This window comes from Coregonus lavaretus, assembly GCF_964263955.1.
Source record: "Coregonus lavaretus genome assembly, chromosome: 14".
NCBI lineage: Eukaryota > Metazoa > Chordata > Actinopteri > Salmoniformes > Salmonidae > Coregonus > Coregonus lavaretus.
The window spans coordinates 27,653,149-27,676,865 of record NC_140001.1 but is presented as its reverse complement, the minus strand read 5'-3'; the positions used below and the strand labels follow the sequence as shown (position 1 = coordinate 27,676,865).

Here is a 23,717-nt window from a genome sequence, read left to right as displayed (position 1 = left end):
TTTACATAAAGATGTTCGGTGACTAAGCAAGGGTAATAATGGCTGAGCAGCCTATGTGAGCTTAGGGAGGAGAGTTGCTTTTCTCAGCGATTGCCGCCACAAGAAAGCCAACACATACAGTGCCTTCAGAAAGTATTCACACCCCTTGACTTTTTCCACATTTTGTTGTGTTACAGACTACATTTTAAATGGATAACATTTTGATTTTGTGTCACTGATTTACACACAATACCCCATAATGTCAAAGTTGAATTATGTTTTTAGAAATGTTTACAAATTAATAAAATTCCATCATTTTGTCATGACAAGCCTAAATAGGTTCATGAGTAAAAATGTGCTTAGCCACCCTGTAGGCCAGCAGCATACCACCCTGCATCCCACTGCTGGCTTGCCACTGAAGATAAGCAGGGTTGGTTCTGGTCAGTCCCTGGATGGGAGACCAGATGCTGCTGGAAGTGGTATTGGAGGGCCAGTAGGAGGCACTCTCCTCTGGTAAAAAAAAATATCCCAGGGCAGCAATTGGGGACATTGCCCTCTTTAGGGTGCCATCTCTCGGTTGGGATGTTAAACAGCTGTCCTGAATCTCTGTGGTAACTAAAGATCCCATGGCACTTATCGTAAGAGTAGGGGTGTTAACCCCGGTGTCTTGGCTAAATTCCCAATCTGACCACCTAATCATCCCCAGCTTCCAATTGGCTCATTCATCTCCTCTCCCCTGTAACTATTCCCCAGGTCGTTGCTTTAAATGAGAATGTGTTCTCAGTCAACTTCCCTGGTAAAATATATTTTTTAAATATATATATATAACAATAAATTGCATGGACTCTGTGTGCAATAATTGTGTTTAACATGATTTTTAAATGACTACCCCACACACAATTATCTGTAAGGTCCCTCATTCAAGCAGTGAATTTCAAATACAGATTCAACAACAAAGACCAGGGAGGTTTTCCAATGCCTCGCAAAGAAGGACACCTATTGGTAGATGGGTAAAAAAAAACAGACATTGAATATCCCTTTGAGCATAGTGCAGTTATTAATTTAACACTTTGGATGGTGTATCAATACACCCAGTCACTACAAAGATTAAAACAGTTACAGAGTTTAATGGCTGTAATAGGAGATTACTGAGGATGGATCAACAACATTGTAGTTATTCCACAATACTATCATAAATGACAGAGTGAAAAGAAGGATGCCTGTACAGAATACAAATATTCCAAAACATGCATCCTGTTTGCAATAAGGCACTAAAGTAATACTGCAAAAAAATGTGGCAAAGAAATTACATCTTTGTCCTGAATACAAGTGTTATGTTTGGGGCAAATCCAACACAGCACATCACTGAGTACCACTCTTCATATTTTCAAGAATGGTGGTGGCTGCATCATGTTATGGGTATGCTTGTCATCGGCAAGGACTAGGGAGTTAGTGACATCTTCAAATCAATTAAATTGACTTAATTTGGGACTACAGGGGAGGCATAAAACAGTTATTGACATGATTGAAAAACGGACTTCTTTTCTAAATAAATGTGTTATTTCCCCACTGTAAATATCATTCATATCAAATCTGGCCCCTGTAAGAATATAGTTGATAAGCCCTGGTGTATGGAATGGGATGTTGGTGGCAGGCCCTCACCTATTTCCCTGGGATTGGGCCAGGCCATGGGCTGGTGGGAGGCCAGCGTGGAGAAGAGTGTGTCAGAAAACTCTGACATCAGCACGTCCATGTCAAAGAGTGGGTCCATCTCCATGGGGACGGGTGACTCACAGCTCTTGCGAGCAACGCGGCGCCCAGCCATTTCCTCATCCTGACAAAGGGACACACAGAAGGTGTCTGGAAAGACCTCCCCAAACAGCGAAAACTGCTCTTCTGGCCCCTTGGGGTATTCAAAATGCAACAAGCCAGCCAGTCACACAAAAAAAACATGCAGTGCACACACTATACAGCATATCAGTCATATAACTAATCTATTTAACAGAGTAAGAAAACAATTATGAAATATGCACATTGCATACTCAAATTGATTCCAAGCAGTCTCTCTGATAAGACATATGCCTCATAACAATCCAAATAATTATGCAACAAGCGGTGTTTGTTTTTTTATTTTTATTTTTATTTTATTTTTTGGGCGGTGTTTGTTTGCACAATTGAAGTAGGCCTATTACACTCCCCTACGTATTTATTTGGACAGTGAAGATTTGACTCTATACTCCAGCATTTTGGATTTGAGATCACATTTTTCATATGAAGTGACAGTAAAGAATGGCACCTTTTATTTGAGGGCATTTTCTTATATATTCTGTTTTACCATTTAGAAATGAAAGTACTATGTATCTAGTGCCCGCATTTGAACGCGTCATAAGTATTTGGAGAAATTCACTTATGTGTATTAAAGTAGTCAAAAGCAAACTATAGTTTTGGCAAGTTGGTTAGGACATCTACTTTGTGCATGACACAAGTAATTTCTCCAACAATTGTTTACAGACATATTATTTCCCTTATAATTCACTGTATCACAATTCCAGTGGGTCAGAAGTTTACATACACTAAGTTGACTGTGCCTTTAAACAGCTTGGAAGATTCCAGAAAATGATGTAATGTCTTTAGAAGCTTCTGATAGGCTAATTGACATCATTTGAGTCAATTGGAGGTGTACCTGTGGATGTATTTCAAGGCCTACCTTCAAACTCAGTGCCTCTTTGCTTAACATCATGGGAAAATCAAAAGAAAATCAGCCAAAACCTCAGAATTTTTTTTGTAAACCTCCACAAGTCTGGTTCATCCTTGGGAGCAATTTCCAAATGCCTGAAGGTACCACGTTCATCTGTACAAACAATAGTACGCAAGTATAAACACCATGGGACCACGCAGCCGTCATACCGCTCAGGAAGGAGACGCGTTCTGTCTCCTAGAGATGAAGGTACTTTGGTGCGAAAAGTGCAAATCAATCCCAGAACAACAGTAAAGGACCTTGTGAAGATGCTGAAGGAAACAGGTACAAAAGTATCTATATCCACAGTAAAACGAGTCCTATATCGACATAACCTGAAAGGCCGCTCAGCAAGGAAGAAGCCACTGCTCCAAAACCGCCATAAAAAAGCCAGAATACGGTTTGCAACTGTACATGGGGACAAAGATCGTACTTTTTGGAGAAATGTCCTCTGGTCTGATGAAACAAAACTAGAACTGTTTGGCCATAATGACCATCATTATGTTTGGAGAAAAAAGGGGGATGCTTGCAAGCAAAAGAACACCATCCCAACCGTGAAGCACGGGGTGGCAGCATCATGCTGTGGGGGTGCTTTGCTGCAGGAGGGACAGGTGCACTTCACAAAATAGATGGCATCATGAGGAAGGAAAATTATGTGGATATATTGAAGCAACATCTCAAGACGTTAAAGCTTGGTCACAAATGGGTCTTCCAAATGGACAATGACCCCAAGCATACTTCCAAAGTTGTGGCAAAATGGCTTAGGGACAACAAAGTCAAGGTATTGGAGTGGCCATCACAAAGCCCTGACCTCAATCCTATAGAAAATGTGTGGGCAGAACTGAAAACATGTGATTCATTCATGATTTTCGGTAATCAAGTGTTCAGAAACATATTATATTCTTATTTACAATAAAATACTACAAAATGACACAATACATTATTTACCATTAATTTATATACGGCACAACAATCTTAAACACAACAAAAACAAAATCCAAATGCATCCAACAAGTTAGTAGAGTCACAAGCTGGATGTAGTCATTGCGTGCTAGGAATATGGGACCAAATCCTAAAGTTTGACTACTTTAAAACACATAAGTGAATTTGCCCAAATACTTCTGACACTTTAAAATGGGAGGACTAGATGCATAAAGTGCTTTCATTTCTAAACGGTAAAACAGATATGTATGAAAATACCCTCAAATAAAAGGTGACATTCTGTACTGTTGCCTGATATGAAAAATATGATCTCACATCCAAAATGCTGAAGTATAGAGCCAAATTAAACGTTTTAGCTTCACTGTCCAAATAAATACATAGGAGAGTGAGTGTATGTGTACTCAAAAACAGCATTAGAACATAACCTACAACTTTCCTACCCACATCTAGTTAATTTATTCTGTGACATTAATAACCTATTATTTTTCATTTTCACATTAGATTTCAGATGTACTGATTATTTGGGTGTTAACCACTCCTTTGTTATTACCAAATTTGAATAGAGGCAGCAACACATACAAGAACGCTAAGAATGCATACCTTGAGAAGGCTTGAGAGATCATCATCCTTGTGCTTCTGTAACTGTGACAAATTGGAAAATCTATGTTATTTGGCAGATTCCTATATTGAAAGTATAACATGTAGTAGAGCATAGTAAATGTAGGATATTCAACTGGTTGCCTCACCATCCAGTTAAAGCAACTGACAAGAACCTAAAATAGGCCTACTGCTGCTTAGTCTTGAACATTAGCCTACTTTGTTTAATTGCGACATTGCGGTACTTTAATATAAACACAGAAAAGGCACAATTTCAGGCAATAACAAAATCCATTACTCTACCCTTTTCTTGAAATATGTCCTCCACTTGTGATACTCTCGAATTACAATTTCAATTCTTCTTTTCCAATATTTACCCTCTGTGGCTATTGCCTATGGAAGATAGAGGGGGAGGGAGAAAAGAACATGAGGAGAGGTTGACAGGAAAGTGGAGTGAGTGGTAAGGAGGGGTGAGAGCCATGGGTTGGAGTGGAACAGATGAGAGGAAAAATCATATGATTGATAATGAAGAGGTAATGCAAAGGAGCTAAAACGATACGTATGGGATAAAAAAGTGATCAAAAAGAAGCGTTTGGTTATTAGGGTGAAGCAGCTGTATGGTAGTGTTGCCTATCTAATCTGAAATCCACTACCCTTCCTTACCTCTGCCGGACGATGGTCCTCCATGTCCATGGTACCATCCAGAGGAGTAACAAAATGGCAGACAGGGTTCTCTCTCTTTTCCACATCTGTAGAGTAGAACACATGCAAGAGCTACCATATGAGCGAAAATAACACCAAATAACACACCCTCTATACTAATCAGAGAATATACCTAATATGATTTTGAGAGCAGAAATCAATTTACCCAGATTGATTAAATATGATTTGTACACATTAACTGTAGGCTATACAGTGGGGGAAAAAAGTATTTAGTCAGCCACCAATTGTGCAAGTTCTCCCACTTAAAAAGATGAGAGAGGCCTGTAATTTTCATCATAGGTACACGTCAACTATGACAGACAAAATGAGATTTTTTTTCTCCAGAAAATCACATTGTAGGATTTTTAATGAATTTATTTGCAAATTATGGTGGAAAATAAGTATTTGGTCAATAACAAAAGTTTCTCAATACTTTGTTATATACCCTTTGTTGGCAATGACACAGGTCAAACGTTTTCTGTAAGTCTTCACAAGGTTTTCACACACTGTTGCTGGTATTTTGGCCCATTCCTCCATGCAGATCTCCTCTAGAGCAGTGATGTTTTGGGGCTGTCGCTGGGCAACACAGACTTTCAACTCCCTCCAAAGATTTTCTATGGGGTTGAGATCTGGAGACTGGCTAGGCCACTCCAGGACCTTGAAATGCTTCTTACGAAGCCACTCCTTCGTTGCCCGGGCGGTGTGTTTGGGATCATTGTCATGCTGAAGACCCAGCCACGTTTCATCTTCAATGCCCTTGCTGATGGAAGGAGGTTTTCACTCAAAATCTCACGATACATGGCCCCATTCATTCTTTCCTTTACACGGATCAGTCGTCCTGGTCCCTTTGCAGAAAAACAGCCCCAAAGCATGATGTTTCCACCCCCATGCTTCACAGTAGGTATGGTGTTCTTTGGATGCAACTCAGCATTCTTTGTCCTCCAAACACGACGAGTTGAGTTTTTACCAAAAAGTTATATTTTGGTTTCATCTGACATTCTCCCAACCCTCTTCTGGATCATCCAAATGCACTCTAGCAAACTTCAGAAGGGCCTGGACATGTACTGGCTTAAGCAGGGGGACACGTCTTGCACTGCAGGATTTGAGTCCCTGGCGGCGTAGTGTGTTACTGATGGTAGGCTTTGTTACTTTGGTCCCAGCTCTCTCAGGTCATTCACTAGGTCCCCCCGTGTGGTTCTGGGATTTTTGCTCACCGTTCTTGTGATCATTTTGACCCCACGGGGTGAGATCTTGCGTGGAGCCCCAGATCGAGGGAGATTATCAGTGGTCTTGTATGTCTTCCATTTCCTAATAATTGCTCCCACAGTTTATTTCTTCAAACCAAGCTGCTTACCTATTGCAGAGTCAGTCTTCCCAGCCTGGTGCAGGTCTACAATTTTGTTTCTGGTGTCCTTTGACAGCTCTTTGGTCTTGGCCATAGTGGAGTTTGGAGTGTGACTGTTTGAGGTTGTGGACAGGTGTCTTTTATACTGATAACAAGTTCAAACAGGTGCCATTAATACAGGTAACGAGTGGAGGACAGAGGAGCCTCTTAAAGAAGAAGTTACAGGTCTGTGAGAGCCAGAAATCTTGCTTGTTTGTAGGTGACCAAATACTTATTTTCCACCATAATTTGCAAATAAATTCATAAAAAATCCTACAATGTGATTTTCTGGAAATTTTTTCTCTCAATTTGTCTGTCATAGTTGACGTGTACCTATGACGAAATTTACAGGCCTCTCTCATCTTTTTAAGTGGGAGAACTTGCACAATTGGTGGCTGACTAAATACTTTTTTTCCCCACTGTACTTCTCAATCAGAAGGGGATTCAAGTGCCATTTAGTGGCACTCCAGACCCAACCAAAAATACCCCTGCACAAGCGTTAATCCCCATACTTTTTTCAGCCAAGTTCAACTTCGTTACAACAGTGGGTTTGCTGTTTTTAGTGAGAGACAGAATAGAGTATGAAGCCGTGTGTGGAGCTCTTACATTGCATGTACCAGGCCCTCCAGATAGCGTTGTTGAGCCGGATCTTGTCTCTCCACAGCAGCTTCAGGCCTTTGAAGTTCTTCCATTTTGGCGACACCAACTTGCCGCTGAAAAGGCCAAAGATAACACAAGCATCTAAATGACCTACTCAAGTGGGAAAGGTGCAGGTTGACAAAATCAAGAGGTAATGTTACCAGTTGAGTTAGAGGTTATCATAGAACAAATATGGATGTCACCCCTGATTTCAGACAGCTCAACACACCCTTTCTCCTAAGTGTAGGCAGACTGCCTTGACAGTAGACACACTCCATGACTCCAACTCTGAAAAGGCCAACATAACACATGCATCCATAGGGACTAAGTAGGCCACCGTTGACACTGGAGACTACACAAAACACAACAGTGAGAGGCAGAGCGCTTAGGTGAGGCAAAGACAAGGCAGTGGAGGTTTTAGCATGTTCTAATCAATCATGAACAACTTGTTTCTCAAAAGAATGTATCAGTAGTTTCACATTCAGGCCTATAAGATCCATTGTCTTTGATTGTAATAAAGATAATCTGAGGCATAGAATGATACGATACAAAATAAACATAATAAACCATAGCATATACATAGGCCAAGAGGCACTGTCTAAACCCAATTGAGAGATCAAATACTGTTCTACTTCAAGCAACCACAACGTTCCTATGGCCGTGTTCACATAGGACTTTTGGCAGATGATACCACACAGCCTAGTACAGCGGTTCCCAAACTGCTGGTTGCAACCACATGTGGGGTCACCTGATATGAATATGGGGTTGTGGGAGAATTTCCAAAATCCTGAAAAATAAAACATTTCACAAAATAAAATATATTATAATATCGTCTTTGTATCTCAAACTCATGGTTATGTGGTTCATCTTAAAAATCGAAATGAAAATTATTCAAATCTAAAAGATCAAATTCAACCAGAGAGCGCTTTTAGAATATGGGAAAAGGCTGCACTTGACCGTTGCACATGAATTATTCCCACGGTGAATGGCTAGGCCCGCTACGCTATGAAACCACACACTATTGCAGCGACTTTGATATTACCGGCCACAATTCATATGTTGAAAACAATGTGTGGGGAGGCAGAGGCACAGAAACTCACATCAATACCTTTGTCAGATAAGACAAAGGTATTGATGCAGGCCTCTGCACTCTAGTTAAGAATGTGTCTCGCTCTGCCATATGGACGCATTATATGATACACCGAGAGAAACTGGCGGTAAAAGAGCAGGAGCACAGAACTCAGATATACTGCAGCAGATAACTTTGATTGTAAACTACATTTAACCACATCCACCGCGCGCACGACTGTTCGCAAAACTATGTGGAGATATGGGATCAGAGCATGACAATGTTCTATTGCACACCGAGGCTTGGTGGTTATCTAGGGGGAGTGTTGGAAAGATTTTTCGCATTGAGAGAGGAACTGCTGTCATTCACAATGGATGTAAAAAAAATAAAAATAAAACACTGACTTTCTGTGTAATGAAAATAAAATGTGTCTCCTTGCCTATGTAACAGACATATTTGGGAAACTGAACGCATTATACAGATGAGTGACTGAATCAGTGGATTCAGAGGAAATAATTCTTATTGGAGAGTCTTTCAAAAGCGAACCATGCCCCCCCTTCCCTCGGCTGTGCATGTTTCTAACAGAAAAATATAATACAATTGTATTTGTCACATGCGCCAGATACAACAGGTGTAGACCGTACCGTGAAATGCTTACTTACAAGCCCTTAACCAACAATGCAGTTTTAAGAAAAATAAGAGTTAAGAAAATATTAACTAAATAAAAAAAGTAACAATAAAATAAGAATGACGAGGCTATATACAGGAGGTTCAGGTTAGTCGAGGTAATTTATACATGTAGGTAGGGGTAAAATGACTATGCATTGATAATAAACAGCGAGTAGCAGCAGCGTAAAAATGCAAATAGTTAATGCAAATAGTCCGGGTAGCCATTTGATTAACTGTTCAGAAGTCTTATGGCTTGGAGGTAGAAGCTGTTAAGTAGCCTTTTGGACCTAGACTTGGCGCTCTGGTACAGCTTGCCGTGTCATAGCAGAGAGAACAGTCATGACTAGGGTGGCTGGAGTAAATTTTTAGGGCCTTCCTCCTGGTATAGAGGTCCTGGATGGCAGGAAGCTTGGCCCCAGTACTCACTACCCTCTGTAGCACCTTGCGGTCAGATGCCGAGCAGTTCCATACCAGGAAGTGATGCAACCAGTCAGGATGCTCTCGATGGTGCAGCTGTAGAACATTTTGAGGATCTGAGGACCTATGCCAAATCTTTTCAGTCTCCTGAGGGGGAATAGGCGTTGTCGTGCCCTTTTCACGACTGTCTTGGTGTGTTTGGACCATGATAGTTTGTTGGTGATGTGGACACCAAGGAACTTTAAGCTCTCAACCTGCTCCACTACAGCCCCGTCGATGTGAATGGGGGCGTACTCGGCCCTCCTTTTCCTGTAGTCCACGATCAGCTCCTTTGTCTTGATCACGTTGTGGGAGAAGTTGTTGTCCTGGCACTACAATGCCAGGTCTCTGTCCTCCTCCCTATAGGCTGTCTCATCGTTGTCAGTGATCAGGCCTACCATTGTTGTGTCGTCGGCAAACTTAATGATGGTATTGGAGTTGTGCTTGACCACGCAGTGGTGGGTAACCAGGGAGTACAGGAGGGGACCAAGCACACACCCCTGAGGGGCCCCAGTGTTGAGGACCAGCGTGGCAGATGTGTTGTTGCCTACCCTTACCACCTGGGGCCATCCTGTCAGAAAGTCCAGGATCCAGTTGCAGAGGGAGGTGTTTAGTCCCAGGGTCCTTAGCTTAGTGATGAGCTTTGAGGGCACTATGGTGTTGAACGCTGAGCTGTAGTCAATGAATAGCATTCTCACGTAGGTGTTCCTCTTGTCCAGATGGGAAAGGGCAGTGTGGAGTGCAATAGCGATTGCATCATCTGTGGATCTGTTGGGGCGGTATGCAAATTGGAGTGTGTCTAGGGTTTCTGGGATAATGGTGTTGATGTGAGCCATGACCAGCCTTTCAAAGCACTTCATGGCTACAGACGTGAGTGCTACAGGTCGGTAGTCATTTAGGCAGGTTATCTTAGTGTCCTTGGGCACAGGGACTATGGTGGTCTGCTTGAAACTATTATATTACAGACTCAGTCAGGGACATGTTGAAAATGTCAGTGAAGATACTTGCCAGTTGGTCAGCGCATGCTCGGAGTACATGTCCTGGTAATCCATCTGGCCCTGCGGCCTTGTGAATGTTGACCTGCTTAAAAGTGTTACTGTCATCGGCTACAGAGAGCTTGATCACATAGTCATCCGGAACAGCTGATGCTCTCATGCATGCTTCAGTGTTGCTTGCCTCGAAGCGAGCATAGAAGTAAAAAAAAATAAAAAAATGTATGCACTCACTAACTGTCAGTCGCTCTGGATAAGAGCGTCTGCTAAATGACTAAAATGTAAAATGTAACATTTAGCTCGTCTGGTAGGCTTGCGTCACTGGGCAGCTCGCGGCTGTGCTTCCCTTTGTAGTCTGTAATAGTTTTCAAGCCCTGCCACATCTGACGAGCATCAGAGCCGGTGTAGTACGATTCAATCTTAGTCCTGTATTGACTCTTTGCCTGTTTGATGATTCGTCTGAAGTCTTAGCGGGATTTCTTATAAGCGTCCGGGTTAGAGTCCCGCTCCTTGAAAGCGGCAGCTCTACCCTTTAGCTCAGTGCGGATGTTGCCTGTAATCCATGGCTTCTGGTTGGGGTATGTACGTACAGTCACTGTGGGGACGACGTCATCGATGCACTTATTGATGAAGCCAGTGACTGATGTGGTGTACTCCTCAATGCTATCGGAAGAATCCCAGAACATGTTCCAGTCTGTGCTAGCAAAACAGTCCTGTAGCTTAGCATCTGCGTCATCTGACCACGTCCTTATTAACCGAGTCACTGGTGCTTCCTGCTTTAGTTTTTGCTTATAAGCAGGAATCAGGAGGATAGAGCTATGGTCAGATTTGCCAAATGGAGGGGGAGGGAGAGCTTTGTAAGCGTCTCTGTGTGTGGAGTAAAGGTGGTCTAGAGTTTTTTTTCCCTCTGGTTGCACATTTAACATGCTGGTAGAAATGAGGTAGAACGGATTTAAGTTTCCCTGCATTAAAGTCCCCGGCCACTAGGAGTGCTGCCTCTGGATGAGCGTTTTCCTGTTTACTTATGGCCTTATACAGCCTTAGTCTTAGTGCCTGCATCGGTTGTGGTGGTAAATAGACAGCTACGAAAAATATAGATGAAAACTCTCTTGGTAAATAGTGTGGTCTACAGCTTATCATGAGATACTCTACCTCAGGCGAGTAAAACCTTGAGACTTCCTTAGTATTAGATTTTATGCACCAGCTGTTGTTTACAAATATACACAGACCGCCACCCCTTGTTTTACTGGAGTCAGCCGTTCTATCCTGCCGATGTAGCGTATATCCCGCCAGCTGTATGTTATCCATGTCGTCGTTCAGCCACGATTCGGTGAAACATAAGATATTACAGTTTTTAATGTCCCGTTGGTAGGATAACCGTAATCTTAGGTCGTCTCATTTATTTTCAAATGATTGAACATTAGCTAATAGGATTGATGGAAGAGGCAGTTTACTCGCTCGCCGTCGGATCCTTCCAAGGCACCCCGACATACGTCCACGATATCGCCGTCTCTTTCTCACGTGAATGACGGGGATTTGGGCCTTGTTGGGTGTCTGAAGGATATCCTTTGCGTCCAACTTGTTGAAGAAAAAAAGATTTGTCCAATACGAGGTGAGTAATCGCTGTCCTGATATCCACAAGCTCTTTTTGGTCATAAGAGGCGGTGGCAGAAACATTATGTACAGAATAAATTACAAATAACACAAAAAAAACACATAATAGTACAATTGGTTAGAGAGGTGTAAAACGGCTGCCATCTAGTGTCAACTGTAAGGTTTGGTGGAGGAGGAATAATGGTCTGGGGCTGTTTTTCAAGGTTCGGGCTATGCCCCTTAGTTCCAGTGAAGGGAAATCTTAACAGTACAGCATACAGTGACATTCTAGATGATTCTGTGCTTCCAACTTTGTGGCAGCAGTTTGGGGAAGGCCCTTTCTTGTTTCAGCATGAAAATGCCCCCATGCACAAAGCGAGGTCCACACAGAAATGTTTGGTCGAGATCGGTGTGAAAGAACTTGACTGGCCTGCACAGAGCCCTGACCTCAACAATGTTTTTCACTTGGTTGGGGTCGCAATAATTTTTCGATATCAAAATGGGGTCGTGGCCCATAAAAGTTTGGGAACCCCTGGCCTAGTATGATCTGAACTATAACTAAAGGGCAAGTTCATAGGGCTGAGTCAAACACAGGAAGACAGAGGTTATCAACAGGACAAGAAAAAACAGGAACAACATGACATTCATATTTATAGGACTAACAGGTTGCACCACAGCAATGGATTTGTTCCCCCTACAGACATGGTGTTAAAGGCCAATGTTTAGCTCGTCTCTCTACACAGATGGGTTGCCTCCCACAACGCTCCAGCTTACACGTCTGTAGAAGTTCCGGCTTCAGTTGGGACAGAGAGGATGAGTCAGAAATGGGACGCACGTCACTGCCGTATCTGCTTGTTGCCCTAGCTAAACATGAGCACGATTCCCGCCCGCATTTTAAGCCCCACCTACCCAAACTCGTCATTTGTTGGGAGAGTCTGTCTGAAGAGGACCCTCCCTGGAACTATCTTTCCCCTTTTGAACTTTCCATGAGAATCTGGGGCCGCGTTCAGCAAGACACAGCATTTTGTTACATTCAGATAGCATATTTCTATGTCGGGTTGACATTAACGGTTGCCCAATGGCCCGGGGCAGGTAAACTGAACAGTCCGGCAAGTGGAATCTGCTTTGTGGTTGCCTGGTCGGGAAGGTAAAATGTTTTCACAAAGACGACCTTTATTTCACATTGATTCTAGTGTTCCATTTGTTTAAAACAACAAAAAATAAACCAAGGCCAAGTGATCACAGTTCTTTCCCCTACATTCTCTTTACACTCCGTGCCTCACTCACTCAATTCTGATCCGACCACTCCCTCTAGTCTATACACACGCGTGCTGCGCATAAAAGATCCCATTAGGCCTATAGAAATACTGCCTATAAAACGTATCTAACTGATGGGATACACAAACAAAACTATAGACAAGCTACATTCCTTGCTTAATCACGACTGCTTTATCACAAATTCAAAATACACTTGTTGATTTAAGTAGGGAATAGGCCTGTGTTCCAACCACAAGCTGCGTTTTTTAAAATAGGTGCGTCACGTCTATTTACCAGTGCTATTTTGCGAACCGCTAACGTGCCATTTAGAATTGGTTACAACACCCCTATACCTAGGCAGGTTCCAGACTGAAATATGCAACAAAAACATTGTTTTGGTAAAGGCAAAGAGTGTCTTTTTTTCAGAATCATTAGTCTACTTTGTTTGATTTATAACAAAAGCCTGCCCACCAATTTAAAGCTCACAAATCAAACACAAGGCAAACAAATTAACACCCACCAAATATGGGTGATTTATGGTTAAAAATACGTGAATTCTAGCTTTCTAATGTTGTTAACTGTTTGTCTCAACACCCTGATAAAAACGGGAGTAAACGGTGAACAGTGAGAAAGACGCACCTGGGCTTAGGAGTGTTTTAACGACGCATCGTTCCAACAACGGCCGAAGATGTAACATGTGTTTCTCAAAACACCACGCAGAGAGAACGTTTATTAAATGAGTCGTTGAAGCATTTGTCGATACTGAATAGAAACAGAAAAAAAGGCAGCACTGCTCTACACTGCACAAAAATATAAACACAACATGTAAAGTGTTGGTCCCATGTTTCAGGAGCTGAAATAAAAGATCCCAGAAATGTTCCATATGCACAAAAATCTTATTTCTCTCAAATTGTGTGCACAAATTTGTTTACATCCCTGTTAGTGAGAATTTCTTCTTTGCCAAGATAATCCATCCACCTGACAGGTGTGGCATATCAAAAAGCTGATTAAACAGCATGATCATGCCTCTCGAGTGGCGCAGCGGTCTAAGGCACAGTATCGCAGTGCACTACAGACCCGGGTTCGATCCCAGGCTGTGTCGTAGCCGGCCGTGACCGGGAGACCCATAAGGCGGCACACAATTGGCCCAGCGCCGGGTTAGGGGAGGGTTTGGCCGGCAGGGATTTCCTTGTCCCATCGCGCTCTAGAGACTCCTTGTGGCGGGCCGGGCACCTGCAAGCTGACTTCGGTCGCCAGCTGGACAGTGTTTCCTCTGACACATTGCTGCGGCTGGCTTCCGGGTTAAGCGAGCAGTGCGGCTTGGCAGGGTCACGTTTCGGGGGACACGCGGCTCTCGACCTTCGCCTCTCACGAGTCCGTAGGGGAGTTGCAGCGATGGGACAACACTGTAACTACCAATTAGATATCATGAAAAAGGGGTAAAAGTACAAAAACAAATTTAACAAATAAAAAAACAGCATGATCATTACACAGGTGCACCTTGTGCTGGGGACAATAAAAGGTCACTCCAAAACGTGCAGTTTTGTCACACAACACAATGCCACAGACGTCTCAAGTTTTGAGGGAGCGTGCAATTGGCATGCTGACTGGAGGATTGTCCACCTGAGCTGTTGCCAGAGAATTGAATGTTCCTTTCTCTACCATAAGCCACCTTCAACGTCATTTTAAAGAATTTGGCAGTACTGTACGTCCAACCGGCCTCACAACCACAGCCCACGTGTATGGCGTCGTGTGGGTGTCGTGTGGGCGAGCGGTTTGCTGATGTCAATGTTGTGAACAGAGTGCCCCATGGTGGCGGTGGGGTTATGGTATGGGCAGGCATAAGCTACGGACAACGAACACAATTGCATTTCATCTATGGGATTTTGAATGCACAGAGATACCGTGACGAGATCCTGAGGCCCATTCTGAGGCCCATTTTTGTTAAGGTATCTGTTCCCAGTCATGTGAAATCCATAGGTTAAGGCCTTATGAATTTATTTAAATTGACTGATTTCCTTACATGAACTGTAACTCAGTAAAGAAAAAAAAGATGTTGCGTTTATATTTTTGTTCGGTATTAAAGAAGTCAAAAGTTTAGTATTTGGTCCCATATTCCTAGCACACAATGACTACATCCAGCTTGTGACTCTACAAACTTGTTGGATGCATTTGCAGTTTGTGTTTGTTGTGTATTAGATTATATTACGCCCAATATAAATTAATGGTAAATCTTTTGTTTTAAATAAGAATATAATATGTTTCTGAACACTTCTACATTACCAATAACAGGGGAGGTTTGCATTTCTTTGGGGGGGGGGGGGGGGGGGGGGGGGGGGGTTACGATATTTATGTCTCAATCATCATTATTTACGATTCATTCATGATTATCCATAATCATGGTAGCATCCACATTAAATATAGAAGTGTTCCGAAAAAAAGGAACCAAGGCCAAGCGATCACACAGTTCATTCCTCTACATTCTCTTTTCCCTCCATGCCTCACTGACTCAATTCTGATCTCACCACTTCCTCTAGTCTATACACACGCGTGCTGCGCACAAAATATTATATTAGGCCTTCAGATATACTGCCTATAAAAACGTACAAACAAAACTATAGACAAGCTACATTGCTTGCCAAATCACAAGTTCTAAATAGACTGGTTGATTTAAGTAGGGAATAAGCCTGTGTTCCAAGCACAAGCTGCATTTTTTAAATAATTTGTGCGTTGTGTCTATTTACAAGTGCTATTTTTCTAACTGCTAGTGTGCCATTTAGAATTGGTTACAACACCCCTACTCCTAGGCAGGTTCCAGACTGAAATATGCAACAAAAACATTGTTTTGGTAAAGGCAAAGAGCATATTTCTTTCAGAATCATTAGTCTACTTTGTTACATTTTTAACAAAAGCCTGCCCACCAAGTTTAAGCTCACAAATCAAACACAAGGCAAACAAATTAATGTATGGTTAAAAAGAGGTGAATGTTTTGCTTTCTAATGCTGTTAACTGCATGTCTCAACTCACAATATTAGGGGAAAAACACCCTGTTAAAACAGGAGTAAACGATGAACAGCGAGAAAGACGCACCTGGGCTTAGGAGTGTTTTAACAACGCATCGTTCCAACAACGGCCGAAGACGTAACATGCATTTTCCCAAAACACCACGCAGAGAGAACGTTTGTTAAATACGTCATTTAAGCATGTGTCGATACTGAAAAGGACGGGAAAAAAGGTAGCTCTGCTCTCGGATCACCTTTCTATATTAAAATCTCACCTTAACATTATAATTATTTCACAATACTGAGAATGGATCATCTCCTAGAGAGATATTACCACCTATGACTGCAAATATAGAGGAGTGTTACCCAATGGTTACCCAATAATAATGCACTAAAATCACAGATTTGGCACATCATTGCGCACATGCTGTTAGGCCTACACATCACTAAATATATTGAGGCAAAAAATTACAGACAGTAGCCTACAATTAGCTAAACATAATTGATTTAACATTAAATTGATTTAAATAGGATTTAAATATATAGGCCTATGTAGTCTATACTTATCTTTAAATGCAGTCATCACAATTTTCATCTGAAGCGTCTTTTTATCCTTCGCTTATTTGTAACAATTGCAAAGACATTGGCAACGTTGTATTTGTAGCATAGTCAACTTCATTCTGAAGTTATCGGCGGTCAGAGAGACAGATAAACATCTTGATTCTGTGTTTAGCAGAGATCTTCGTTAGATGCAAAAAAGCATCTAACGAAACAGTTCGTATTGGCCCGGAGGCCAGGCTGGGGCTGGTTCCACGAGTGGTCTGAGGCAGTCGGTAAATAACGAGCGTTTTCAAGTGCAACTTTACTAACAATGATTTTGGGAAACAGCTCGGAGATTTAACGATGCTCCTACGAAGGTGTTTTTGGTAAACCGGGCCCTGTTTCGGTAGCGCTAGTCGCAGCTCAAGTGGTGCTTGCAGTCCATCATTTAGCAAATCACCTCACCACTCAAGCAAGTGTTTTTCAGTTTAAATTACCCAATGACAATGGGCATAGACTCTATTTACTATGTATTTTGCATAGGAATAGAATGAAAGGTATGTTGTCCCCTGACAAGTGAACTGAAACTATCAATGGGTCAAGGACATGTCCTTCCCTTAAGCCAAGTTGATGGGTACAATGCCACCTGAGCCGGATGCCCGCATCACCCATCCACTTGGCTACATGTCTACAAATGTAGCCACTAGCCACTGCATTGTAGATTCCTGGGGACACCAAGCCTTAAAACCTCTCCATCTATGACAGCCCATGTGAGGACACTTGTTGTTCCGGACGCCCACATACTCACCCGCCCGCCCACTCCCTACCCAACCCCCCAACTGAAAGGCAACACGCTGCTTCTGAGCGACAGTGCTGGTGGGTGATTTATTTGTGCCGTGTCAAGCCATTTGAGCAAGTGCCGAGGTCAAGAGTGGACATGAATGTGGTAGACTGGCCCAGTTTAAGGAACCACAATGATTCTGTCAACCTTTTTCACTCATAGTAGTTGCACATTGGCTGGGTGCATTTTCAAATGTAGTGTAATAAAAAAAAAGAGGAGTGAGTTTGATTTTATGGTGGACTCTTCAGGCTCTGTCCTATTGTGTAGCAAAATAGGGTGTACCTGGACCATCTACATTGCAGTACACTTGTTGCTCTAAGAGAGAGCCAAAGTGCTAAAGGAATCCAGATTATGGACCATGTAGTAAAGGGTGTGGTTCACTAGAGGTAAACTGTCTAGCAGCGCTTACCTGACATCATTGAGGGATGACCTTAGGTTATGAGAATGAAAGTGCAAAAAATGCTGCTGATTTAATTGGCCAGGTTCGTATTGTGTACCTGCACCATGGCCCTACCACCTACATTTAGTTCAGGTTCTGAACATCTGTCATTGTTCTCTACATCCACTAAGCCTAGTCTGCAGTAAAACTAGGGCAAAGGTTGCGGGATGTGCGATGGTGCCAATCCTTGGCAAGCAGAGAGCTGTAAAGGGATGCAATCTCCCTTGCACAGGTGTCATATCATGTGTTGACATGGGTTGAGGGTGTTCCGAGAAGGAGCAATACCGACTTTTATCGCAAAACCCCTGTCAGCAAAGTGGTGCGCAGGCTGTTTGCATTGCCTGGGCATCTGGTGTCAAGTGTCCTCTTCACACTCAGCACATCAAGCATGGCTAAACACAGGCTTTAAAATCCCAACAATCCAGGGTCCATTCTCTCAGCGAAACAGGGTGAGTATGTGTCTGCCTGTGTTTGGCACTAGACAAAATACTGCATCTGATTGATTTCTTATAGAATGCAGACAGAAAAATAACATGATTTGGGGGATTTTCACAAAATGTAATCTATAGAATAGTCCTTTGGAGGAAGGATTGTTGACATATTTGACATTTGTATCTAAAAGCATAATTAAGAAATAATTTATCAAAGTTGGCATATTTATGTTATTTTGCTCTCACCCAGGCCTCCTTTAAAGCGGCAATCAGCATCTACCCGACCCAGTTTCTGTAAAAATCTGAGGGATGGAGAAATGTAACCACCCTCAAATTCATAGACAGAGCTATGGATGCAAGGCCTGACCATCCATGATATCAAAGTTTAAACCAGGGGTATTCAACCGGGGTTCCGCGGCTCCCTAGGGGTCCGTGGAGGTACTGCAGGGGGTCCGCAAAAAGTTTTTTTATTTCAATGTTTTTATGAATATCGCTAGCAACAGAATAAACACATTTTTTATTACATAGGCCTACCTACAGTAGAAAATAGGAGAATATCTTATTTCTAATGAGGTCAACTTTATTTCTCAACTCCTATTGAGCAAATTACATTCATTGGAGCCAAATGACCCTTCGCTATGCTCCGCCCGCCTTGGTTACTGTTTCAAACTCTGACAACATTTTCCCAGGAAGCCCAATTCCCCATTTAACCACTTGCGAAATCTCCTCACAATGACCTCAAACTGTGTTTCTAATACACAATTAAATTAAAACCGACTACCCCTTGCTAATCAGGAAACTCTTGTGTATGTTGTGGTGGACTGTCATTACAATTGCTTCACGGGAACCTGGTAAAATTGTTTAGCTAGCCACTTAATGGCTCTGAATTCACTGTCAGCATGCAGTCAAAGCTATAACCACTTTTGGAGCTAACTAGTGCTCTCAAATCGTATCCTGATGTCGACAGCAGATGGGAATAGCATTCATAACATTTTAGCAACCGGGAAATGGTGGAGCGATTTCTGCATAGTACATCTTTAAAAATGAAAAGCTGAAATGTCTTGAGTCAAGTATTCAACCCTTTTGTTATGGCAAGCCTAAATAAGTTCAGTAGTAAGCATGTGCTTAACAAGTCACATAAGTTGCATGGACTCACACTGTGTGCAATAATAGTGTTTAACATGATTTTTGAATGCCTACCTCTTCTCTGTACCCCACACATACAATTATCTGTAAGGTCCTGCAGTCGAGCAGTGAATTTCAAACACAGATTCAACCACAAAGACCAGGGAGGTTTTCAAATGCCTCGCAAAGAAGGGCACTTATTGGTAGATGGGTAAAGATAAGCAGACATTGAATGTCCCTTTGAGCATGGTGAAGTTAATAGTAACACTTTGTATGGTGTATCCATACACCCAGTCACTACAAAGACACAGGCATCCTTCCTAACTCAGTTGCCAGAGAGGAAGGAAACCGCTCAGGGATTTCACCATGAGGCCAATGGTGACTTTAAAACAGTTACAGAGTTCAGAGCTAAACGGCATATAAATGGCATATTACTATTACTATAGGAAAAAACTGAGGATGGATCAACAACAATGTAGCTACTCCACAATACTAACTTAATTGATAGAGTGAAAAGAAGGAAGCCAGTACAGAATAAAAAATATTCAAAAACATCCTGTTTGTAATAAGGCACTAAATTAAAACTGAAAAAAATGTGGCAAAGAAATTAACTTTATGTCCTGAATACAAAGTGTTATGTTTGGGGCAAATCCAACAAATCACTGAATACCACTCTTCATATTTGGATTGTGTATGTGTGCTATTCAGAGGGTGAAGTGCAAGACAAAATATTTAAGTGCCTTTGAAGAGGGTATAGTAGTAGGTGCCAGGTTTGTGTTTACTGCAACGCTGCTGGAATGCTTTCGACACATTGTAGAGTCCACGGCCGACGAATTTAGGCTGTTCTGGGGGCAAAAGTTTTTGGTATACTGAAGTGTATTCTTCAAGAATCTATGGGTACATATCATTAATTTATAAGTCCAAAAATGTATGTAGCAACTGCAGATTGCCACTTTAAGACCCCATAATGATTCATCTGTACAGTGAGGGAAAAAAGTATTTGATCCCCTGCTGATTTTGTACATTTGCCCACTGACAAAGAAATGATCAGTCTATAATTTTAATGGTAGGGTTATTTGAACAGTGAGAGACAGAATAACAAAAAAAAAATCCAGAAAAACGCATATAAAAAATGTTATAAATTGATTTGCATTTTAATTAGGGAAATAAGTATTTGACCCCCTCTCAATCAGAAAGATTTCTGGCTCCCAGATGTCTTTCATACAGGTAACAAGCTGAGATTAGGAACACACTCTTAAAGGGAGTGCTCCTAATCTCAGCTTGTTACCTGTATAAAAGACACCTGTCCACAGAAGCAATCAATCAATCAGATTCCAAACTCTCCACCATGGCCAAGACCAAAGAGCTCTCCAAAGATGTCAGGGACAAGATTGTAGACCTACACAAGGCTGGAATGGGCTACAAGACCATCGCCAAGCAACTTGGTGAGAAGGTCACAACAGTTGGTGCGATTATTCGAAACACAGAAGAACTGTCAATCTCCCTCGGCCTGGGGCTCCATGCAAGATCTCACCTCGTGGAGTTGCAATGATCATGAGAACGGTGAGGAATCAGCCCAGAACTACACGGGAGGATCTTGTCAATGATCTCAAGGCAGCTGGGACCATAGTCACCAAGAAAACAATTGGTAACGCACTACGCCGTGAAGGACTGAAATCCTGCAGCGCCCGCAAGGTCCCCATGCTCAAGAAAGCACATATACAGGCCCGTCTGAAGTTTGCCAATGAACATCTGAATGATTCAGAGGAGAACTGGGTGAAAGTGGTGGTCAGATGAGACCAAAATCGAGCTCTTTGGCATCAACTCAACTCGCCCTGTTTGGAGGAGGAGGAATGCTGCCTATGACTCCAAGAACACCATCCCCATTGTCAAACATGGAGGTGGAAACATTATGCTTTGGGGGTGTTTTTCTGCTAAGGGGACAGGCCAACTTCACCACATCAAAGGGACGATGGACGGGGCCATGTACCGTCAAATCTTGGGTGAGAACCTCCTTCCCTCAGCCAGGGCATTGAAAATGGGTCGTGGATGGGTATTCCAGCATGACAATGACCCAAAACACACAGCCAATGCAACAAAGGAGTGGCTCAAGAAGAAGCACTTATTTCCCTCATTAAAATGCAAATCAATTTATAACATTTTTGACATGCGTTTTTCTGGATTTTTTTGTTGTTATTCTGTCTCTCACTGTTCAAATAAACCTACCATTAAAATTATAGACTGATCATTTCTTTGTCAGTGGGCAAACGTACAAAATCAGCAGGGGATCAAATACTTTTTTCCCTCCCTGTAGATGCTACAAAGCAAGAATTGGTGTCATGAATCTTTACTGCTTGCTCTGTAATATAGGTAGTATTTAGCTTTCAATATTATAATTGTTTTACATTCATCTATGAATATTGAAAAATATAAACATTAATATTGAAAATATATTGTTGAACATAATATACTCTACAGGCATATCAAAATTCCAGAGTGGGATCTGTAGCTCAATTGGTAGAGCATGGCACTTGTAACGCCAGGGTAGTGGGTTCGATCCCCAGGACCACCCATACGTAAAAATGTATGCACACATGACTATAAGTCGCTTTCGATAAAAGCGTCTGCTAAATGACATATTATTATTTATTATTATTATCTCTGTTAGTTTGAAAGTTATGGCCACAAATGTTCCATTATATTGACCAGATACTCCATTGGCCGCGCTAACAATGAAAATAAATGTATTAAAAAATGGAAGGTAGTCGGGTGGAGGCATCAGGTGGGACTATTCTAGCCAATGAGATGGCAGATACGCGTGTGAACCACAATGGTCCTTGCTATCCGGAATCCTTGGGATGTCCCTACCCCATTAAGTTGCCATTTAAATTGGTTAAGGTACCGGTTAGGGTTAAGGGTACGGACGTCCAAAGGATTCTGGATTGCACCCTCAGGCACAACTCTGATAGTGTTTTTTCTCAAAGTTGCCGGATGACACGTGTCCTACTTATACCAGTACACGCCTAACAACCTAAGCATTACGAAACTTCTATTTGATCAAATAAACCTCACATAGGAAATAAAGACACATTTTTGGTTGACCAAATTCGACACTCAATGACCTCCATACAAAATCTCCTCCCTTGGTGAGTTTAAAAAAAACTCTAAACGCCACCTGCTGGAGAAGGCATTTTCGGCCGAGTTACCTTCTGTGTACAAATATTTTTCTTCCACTAGCCCTACTTCAGATTATTAGGCAGGATTGAAACATATGACTAAATTTTTTAACAGTAAACCTTTTTTTACGGATGGTTATGCCAATAACTAGTACCTAATTCGGTCTAACTGTCAAACTGTTATACAAACTATGCAATGTTACCCAGACCTGCAAGTAGAACAGGACCATATACTGCAACAGTAGACTGTTGATCTTGGGACCACTGCACAACACATAATATTGCACAGAATTATTACATTTAAAGCATTAGACTGTATGCTTGTTGTTGTATGCCACAAGCCTGTGTTTTTAAGAAATTTAGACTCGTGACTTCAGCTACACCCCGTGCTTTGGGCGTGGGATCTGATGCTCGAGAGACACTGGAAAAGGAAACGCTCGTCCAACTTGTTGTTGTGATTCGCTTAGAAAACAAAACGTAGCTAGTTGTCATTGGTAGAGTTCGTTTTGTATGGCCCGGTGCCCCGCGTCAGCGGAGTTCTCATTTGAGACCATTCCATTGGTCTTAAATGTAATCTCCACTCACCCGGAGCACCGGGCCATGCAAAACAAACTTCACCATTCGGTAGCTGGGTATGGAAAACCTTTTGAAACTTCGAAAACACTAAGGCCATCGTACATTTTTAACCCAAGTCACAGTCCAAGATGTAGCCCATCTAATTAATGCCACGACAGTAAAGCAATACTTGGCAGCTAGGTAACTATCTAACGTTAGTTAGGAAACGTTACACTTTTAATTGATTGACGACGAGAAGCAACCAAGACACAAACCTGTATGCAAGCGTCATGCATTCGAAAAGTTTTGTCAACGACGCGTCAATGGAGATGTGTGATGTACACTTCTTCCCGAAGTGATACGTCCGACAGGTTTGTTTGTTGACTGTGTCGAAATCGTAACCCTTTCTTGGCGGGTGTTCAATGTGCGGCGAGGACACCATGAAGTGACCACTGTGGATTATCTGTGACTCGCGTCCATCCGACTTCTTGAAACCAATGTGAGACTCCTCCGTGTCCGAGTCATCGTCCTGCTCCTGCTTGATACTCACTGTAGGGCTTCGGTATTGTCGTATTTTCCTGGTGGTAGCCAT

General features: G+C 42.2%; 1 protein-coding gene across 4 annotated transcripts in view; it reads right to left on the bottom strand.

Annotated features, from left to right (window-relative positions):
* Positions 1-23,717, bottom strand: part of LOC311141932 (MLX-interacting protein-like) — a gene marked incomplete at its 5' end in the record, with an annotated part of 41,409 nt that extends 17,692 nt beyond the window's left edge. For 3 of the 4 annotated variants that reach the window (XR_014614253.1, XM_084177446.1, XM_084177447.1), the window contains 6 exons: positions 1,642-1,882; positions 4,259-4,300; positions 4,559-4,648; positions 4,919-5,004; positions 6,948-7,054; positions 23,401-23,717. Coding sequence is in view for 3 of the 4 variants with exons in the window: in XM_084177446.1 (XP_084033572.1) it covers positions 1,642-1,882; positions 4,259-4,300; positions 4,559-4,648; positions 4,919-5,004; positions 6,948-7,054; positions 23,401-23,717 (883 nt within the window). The remainder of the gene's footprint in view (positions 1-1,641; positions 1,883-4,258; positions 4,301-4,558; positions 4,649-4,918; positions 5,005-6,947; positions 7,055-23,400) is intronic. The other variant, XM_084177448.1, reaches the window with a different exon arrangement.